Source organism: Gadus morhua, chromosome 16, assembly GCF_902167405.1.
Source record: "Gadus morhua chromosome 16, gadMor3.0, whole genome shotgun sequence".
NCBI lineage: Eukaryota > Metazoa > Chordata > Actinopteri > Gadiformes > Gadidae > Gadus > Gadus morhua.
This window is the reverse complement of record NC_044063.1, coordinates 12,924,365-12,931,864: the sequence shown is the minus strand read 5'-3', so window position 1 is coordinate 12,931,864 and position 7,500 is coordinate 12,924,365. Positions and strand designations below refer to the sequence as shown.

The following is a 7,500-nucleotide window of genomic DNA, read 5'->3' as shown; positions in this document are numbered from 1 at the left end:
GAGAGACAGAGACAGAGAGAGAGAGCGCGAGAGGGGGGGAGGAGAGAGAGACAGAGACATAGAGAGGGGGGGAGGAGAGAGAGACAGAGACATAGAAAGGGGGGGAGGAGAGAGGAGAGGGAGACAGAGAGAGAGAGAGAGACAGAGATAGAGACAGAGAAAGAGAGAGGAGGGGAAGAGAGAGAGAGGGAGACAGAGACAGAGAGAGGGGGGGCGGAGAGAGGGGGGGAGACAGAGACAGAGACAGAGAGAGAGAGAGAGAGAGAGAGAGAGAGAGAGAGAGAGAGAGAGAGAGAGAGAGAGAGAGAGAGAGAGAGAGAGAGAGAGAAAGAGAGAGAGAGAGAGAGAGAGAGAGAGAGAGAGAGAGAGAGAGAGAGAGAGAGAGAGAGAGAGAGAGAGAAAGAGAGAGGAGAGGGAGAGAGCGACAGAGACAGAGAGAGAGAGAGGGGGAGGAGAGACAGAGAGAGAGAGACAGAGGAGAGGGAGAGAGCAAGCGGAGGGAGAGAAACCGAGAGAGAGAGGAGAGGGCGAGAGATCAGAAGGAGAGAGAGAGAGAGAGAGAGAGAGAGAGAGAGAGAGAGAGAGAGAGAGAGAGAGAGAGAGAGAGAGAGAGAGCAGAAGGAGAGAGAGAGAGAGGGAAAGCAAAGGGAGTGGTGTTTATACGGTGCAGACATGGACGTCCTGTGCAAATTAGCATTCTAGCTAATTAGCATTCAAGGTAAATAGCATTGTATATGCTGTGCATTGTGGATACATGGTCTTCTAACATAAGAGTTCTAGCTAATTATCATTCTGGATCATTAACAAATTATGGCAGATAGTTAACCGATATTTATTGTCATCATGAACGATTATCAATTCAATTTCATTGAAGGGGGAAGGGAGAAGTACTTAAATATATGACGCATAATAATACGACGATTCACCGGTTGACGGTGAATCGTCGCTAACCCCCCCCCCGTCGGACCTCCAATGATGTCGCAACATATATCAAGCGAGCAATTGGGTTTGGATCCAGCGACACCGCAGCGTTGCCATTGGATCACTGGAACGGTGCCAAGGATTTAGAGTCAACACAGTGTAGGAGTACTGCTTACTGTACTATTATGCAGTGCATATACTAGCAGGTTTACTTAACTACTACTAAACACCCTGACCCCCATACTACAGTATCACATCAATACTGTTTGTTTGGTGACTTACCAATGCGTTAGTTAGAAACATATTATGTCTGCCTCCTTGGAACCCTAAAGGCAATGCAGTTCAAACAACAGAAGACAGACAGAACCCAGCACCTCATCATCGCCACACAGCACTCAGCACATAACGCACAACACACAACACACACCGCACAGCACACAACGCACAACACACCGCCATCCTATCCAAAACCTCACAGCTTTGTGAACAGTTCTCTGTACTCCTGCTACCGTCGTTTCGGATACACGCTGGAACGGGGAGAGAACAGGGATGGGATCGGCCAGGGGGACGGGGGGGGGGACAGGGGGGGGGGAGACGGAGAGGAGCCCAGGCGTGGAGAGATGTCGGACGGCCCCGGGTGTGTTGTCTGTGCGTCCGGCGTCCGGCGGCTCACATGGGTGAGTCTGACATCCCGACAGACTCCCAGCACACGCCACCGCCCCGTCGGAGAAGAGCTGCGGCATACTGAAGCTTTTTTCTCTCCCCTTTCTCTCCCTCCCTTTCTCCCCCCCGCCTCCCCCCCAGCCGACTTTGAAGTGTGGGTGTACAGTAAGTACCGCTGTCCTGCCGGGTCTGGTTTATATTGAACGGGGTGGGTGGAGAACGTGGGCCGGTGAATGAGGCGCTTCACCCAGAGGTGGAGTGTGTGTGTGTGTGTGTGTGTGTGTGTGTGTGTGTGTGTGTGTGTGTGTGTGTGTGTGTGTGTGTGTGTGTGTGTGTGTGTGTGTGTGTGTAAGTGTGTGTGTGTGTGTGTGTGTGTGTGTGTATAGATGTGTGTGTGTGTGTGTGTGTGTGTGTGTGTGTGTGTGTGTGTGTGTGTGTGTGTGTGTGTGTGTGTTCGCCTGTGTGTGTGTGTGTGTGTTTGTGCGGTGTCTACAGACGGAGGGTGACAGACAGCCCTCCCCTCTGTGATTGATGCTGTGTTTGGGGAAGGGGGTATAAAAAAGAAATAAACAGGAGATCAATACAGCAAAGAGGAAACCAAAAGGGTGGTGACTGCAGTCTCGCAGTAAAACCATAGGTTGTCTCGGGGAAAAAAATAAGTCAGGTCTATTTTTGCCCCCTCGATTGTCCGAGGTGCTGAGTGGGGCAGGGGAGGAGGGGTGGGGGGGGGGGGGGGGGGGGGTGAAGGGGGAGATCGACCTCAGCTCCTATTTGTCATGCAGTCAGAGGGTGCTGCTCTAAACGGAGTTAACTGTGCTGTATCCACAACGTCAGAGCCACGTCCCACTGGGTGTTATACCCTCTTACAAACACACACAATAGCAGACACACACACACACTCACACACTGATGAGCTCACTCTCACACACTCCCTCACCGACACATACACACACACATTCGCTCTCACCTACACACACACACACACACACACACACACGCTCACATTCACACACTCACATTCACACACGCATACACAGACACACACTCACACACACACATTTGCTCTCACCTACACACACTCACACACACACACACACACGCTCACATTCACACACACACACACACACTCACATTCACACACGCATACACAGACACACACTCACACACACACACTGATAAGCTCATTCTCACACAAGCACACACACACACACACACACACACACACACACACACACACACAAACACACACTCTCAGTGCTGGAGGAACCGCTGTCTCCGGTTAAGGCAGAAGAGGTTAATACATTGTTCTGGTCACAGTATCGGTGTGTGTGTGTGTGTGTGTGTGTGTGTGTGTGTGTGTGTGTGTGTGTGTGTGTGTGTGTGTGTGTGTGTGTGTGTGTGTGTGTGTGTGTGTGTGTGTGTCTGTGTGTGTGTGTGTGTGTGTGTGTGTGTGTCTGTGTGTGTGTGTGTGTGTGTGTGTGTGTGTGTGTGTGTGTGTGTGTGTGTGTGTGTGTGTGTGTGCATGTGCAGCTCTGGCTCATTGGAAAGCTTCCAGTGGTTAAGGGAATCCTGGAGACCTAATGAGGCCCATTAAACAGGGCCGTCTGTAACTGTTAGAGGCGGGGGCTAGAGAGGCCCCTGGACCGGGCCCCTGGACCGGGCCCCTGGGCAGAGCGCCGGGGAGTGAGGCCCTGGACTGAGGCCCTAGACTGAGGGTGCGGAGATGGAGTAGAACAAGAAGGGTTTCACATGCTTGTTCATTCAATGGGGAAGGACAACAGAAGATTGATTGGTGAGACCATTGTGGACCAATCATAGGTGCTTGCTAACATGTGATTAGGTATGAGAGTTGGTCCTTTAACAATGTTCTGTTACATTGTGTGTCCACGTTATAGGGAAATAAAGTAAGGACTGATTCAATTTGTTTTGAGGGAGTTAACTGTATTATAGCTTGTTAAATGGATTGTTATGTGTTCCACTTGTCCGGTAGTATATCATATATTTACCATGGTTTGTCCGAGTTAGTCATGTGAATACTTTAGCTTGTCATGTCTGTACTATAGTTTGTCCTATATTTTGTCGCACATGTGCTTACGTTAGCCAACTACACTTTGCCTGAATTTTGTCCTGAATGTACTATAGTTTGGCTTAAAGTCTGTCATATATATATGTATGCATGCAAGTATGTTTGTATGCATGTATGTATGTATGAATGTACATATGTACGTATGTGCGTATGAATGTATGTATGCATGCATGCATGCATGCATGTATGTATGCATGTACATATGTACGTATGTACGTATGAATGTATGCATGTGTATATGCATGTATGAATGCATGTATGTAGGTTTTTGTTGACAGAAAACTAAATTCCTACTACTTGATAGCAATTATCAGTTGTGGATATTCTGGCTTCATTTGAACCAACATCTCTAACAGGACTACAGTGGGAACCGCTCATCCCAAAATTGGAGCATCTGATGTCTAAACTTCACATCTGAATTATTGATTGCTTCTTTGCTTGAGTGAGTACAAGAATAGATTTTTTCAAATGTTATAATTTCCATATAGCTCAAGGACAAACCCGGCGAAGTGTTAGTCTCGGTGAGATGTGAAATTTCCATCTGCGAGTGAATTCGACATCAGCCGCGGGGGAAGGAGAAGAGGAAGAAGAAGAAGAAGAAGAAGAAGAAGACACTGTTTCACTGACGCGCCTCCCTCACCTCGCTCTAAATAGTGCGCGGGGATTCATCACAACTCCATCCCGACTGTTAATAATCAACACTTAGGTTCAGAAGTCGAGAACAATGTGGACACAAACACGAGAGACTCTGATTCTAAAAGCAGAGCCCTGTGCCGGTCTGGTCGTTAATCTGCTGCCTTTCAACCTGCCAGACTGACTTGTCTCCGTGCCATGGGATTGAATCCGTAATAACTTCCGGGGCTGTATATGCCCTAGTTCGCCCTCCTGCGATGCAATTCTCCAGTGTTCTGTGCAGCACATAGAAAGAAAAAAAAATGTAAATGCGAAAAAGCAGAAGCGGACTGCCCACTTACCTTCAATTAAACCCGTTATTAAAAAGAACGTTGGATGAGGTAACAGAATCCATCTGGTAGGAGAGCTGAATTAGACTCCCAAATGAATACTGGCGCACAGATGAACTCACAGAGCGTCTTGCGACTTGAATGGGGCGCCTTTATTTTTTTCTCCCGGCGGTTTCTCTCCAGTCACTGTAAACGCCGAATTGGGACATTCAGCTTTCTCATCTCCGTGGCGGCGGAATACATTTAGAGCACTACCCTAAGCGCGGGCCAATCAGCGCGCCTTTTGGCGGCAGCTGTGTCAGGAAACGCTGGTACGTTTACTCTATTCACCGGGATGAATTATTTATCGGTTAGGAGATGAGAATTCATGGGAGTAGCCCCGCTGAACTCCAGATGAAGGCTGTAAGACGAGGGGCCAATTACAGAGGCCCACAAAGCCCTGTCATAAAGCAACCGACCAACTGTCGGCTATCATCACCGCCGCTGGGCTAACGCGCTTAGCTCCTAGCATACGCGCTAATCTGCATCATGAGATTATTTGGCGTGTTCATGTTTCATCTGTTCGCCGGTCATCACCACGGGCCAGCGTGCTGTTGGTCTGCTCTACGGAGCACATTCTATTTGAGAGGGATCATTTGAACTGGTTTCATGATGCGGTTGTTGTCCGTAGCCGGATATTATTTTGGAATGCTAATGCTAGATAAGCTACAGCCTAGCAGTAGTAGTTATTTGGTTTCTGTGTAGCAAAAGACAAACCTTTGCGATTACCAGTTGAATGGATTAACTTTGAATAGGAAATTGTTTTTTTGTAATTTGAAGCAATCTTTAACTCCAAATGTATTATGTATAATGTATCTAATGTATATGATCAAACAATATTGGAAAGGATAGATTATTCGTCTCTTAATAAAAATAATACAAAACATGGGTTGTTATTTTAATAGTTTTTAAGTACATATCAGGTCAGGGATTGCTTAGTCCTTCCTTTTGGAAGTTGTCAAAATGTATGACCACCTTTTCAATGCCTAAACGTTCAAATCTATCCTAGATCTTCATACAGGACTTGTGTGTACCATACATAAGGCCGTTGCTGTTGTGTGGTCGCCTCTTGTTTCAACAGTGGAAAACACGTGGGGAAGACAGACGAGGAATCAGGGCCATTCTTAGCACAGAGTAGTTCCCGAACAGTTCCACGTATCAAAGGCATTCCTTGCGTGTCTGGAGAAGTTGTTAGCTACAAGAACGCTGTGGTTCTTCTGCTCTATAAGGTAGCGCCACTACTTTGGCCTCCTCATGGTGTTCGTCACATAGGGGGTGGTGGGAGTGGGGGGGGGGGGGGGGGGGGGTGGAGGGGGTGGAAGGTGTCAGTAAATCGTCGCTGGACTCGCTGCTGCCTCGGGCTGTATTTGGTCTGTGTTCTGTCATTCAAGCTAACATATGCTCCCCGCCGTTGCCTTACATCGCCCTTCCCCCTTGTGTCGGGTTTGGAGGTTCAGAGCGATGCACGGTGGAGGGGGACAATGCTAGCACGGAGAGCTAACGCACATTACGCCAGGAGAAGGTTTACAATGGCTTACGCTCCGAGGCAATACACTTCCCCTCACACCCTTACGTCCCACATCACCATAATAGGGAGAAAACATTGAATCACAACAGAAATGTCAGGTTAACCTTCCCCATGAAACAGCATTCGGGAGGTTAATGTACGTAGCGCATTAACACGGTCATACGTTATCTCTGGTTGTCAAGAGAAAACGCAGCATTCAGCCAAAACTGTGCAGGGAAATCTATATATAAAAATAAAGACGCCCAGAAAATTAGACCAGTAATGCAGAATCACCGTCGTAACTCCTCAAAATGCTTTTTAAATATACATAATTAGGATTAGTAAATGTTGAGGTTTGTCTCACTCTGATGGTAACGTGTGCCGTCGACTGTGGACTCAGTGCCAATTATTCACCCAAGCTGGTGTTATGTTAAGTTGTTCTGCTCGGATTTACAGATCTACACCAGAGACATGAAACGTCTGACCAGTAACCATCTCATCGCTGTTGTTTTATTTGAATATCAGAATCTGCGTTATTATCTTATCAGTCTCTCCATGCATTCTTTATCTATTCTATTCCGTTTTTTTTCGATATGAGCACTGCAGGATAGTCAATAATGGTTAGGGTTAGGGTGTTTGATTTCGAACCAAAAGGTTCTTGGTTTGAAACGACTGTGTCCGCAGTGTTGGACAAGATGACTAACCTCTACCTGCTCATTAATGATTCATATCTTTTATCTAAAAAAGTAAATGACTAAATACTAGAAAGATAGATAGATACATAGTAATAGTTATATTCATAAAAATTCATAACAATATCTGGGTTTATATTTGGGAACCCCAAATCTTATATTATTAAGTTATTATTTTTTATTATGTTTTTCTTGTTTATTATTTGGGGTACGCTGGCCCTTTAAGAGTTCACTGGCCCTTAATGGCCAGTTATCCTTTTTTTATTTTTTGGGGTGCACTGGCCCTTTAAGGAACTTGTTATCCTTGTATATTATTTGTGGTACACTGGCCCTTTAAGTGCGTGGCGGTAGGCCGGACTCCCTCACCTGTGTACTCCGGGTCCACATGGGGAGGGTAGTAGCGGAAGTTGATGAAGAAGGGGATAGGCACTCCGAACTTGAACCACTCCACCACGTAGGGCGGCTGCTGGCCGTCCAGGGGGGGAGACACGTCACACCCCAGGATCACGGTCTCTCCGGCACGCGCCGTCACAAACCGGGGCTCCTCTCTCAATCCGTGGACACCTGGGGGACGGGGACAGAGAGACAAGCATCGTAAGGTAAAGACTGGATTCATAGAGGATGGGAGTT

At 47.2% G+C, this 7,500-nt stretch overlaps 1 protein-coding gene across 5 annotated transcripts in view; it reads right to left on the bottom strand.

The window, feature by feature from the left end:
• The window catches only part of igsf9ba (immunoglobulin superfamily, member 9Ba), a 56,750-nt gene that overhangs the window by 35,760 nt on the left and 13,490 nt on the right, over nucleotides 1–7,500 (bottom strand). For all 5 annotated transcript variants that reach the window (XM_030382042.1, XM_030382044.1, XM_030382043.1 and 2 more), the window contains exon 2: nucleotides 7,237–7,434. In XM_030382042.1, coding sequence (XP_030237902.1) covers nucleotides 7,237–7,434 — 198 coding nt within the window. The remainder of the gene's footprint in view (nucleotides 1–7,236; nucleotides 7,435–7,500) is intronic.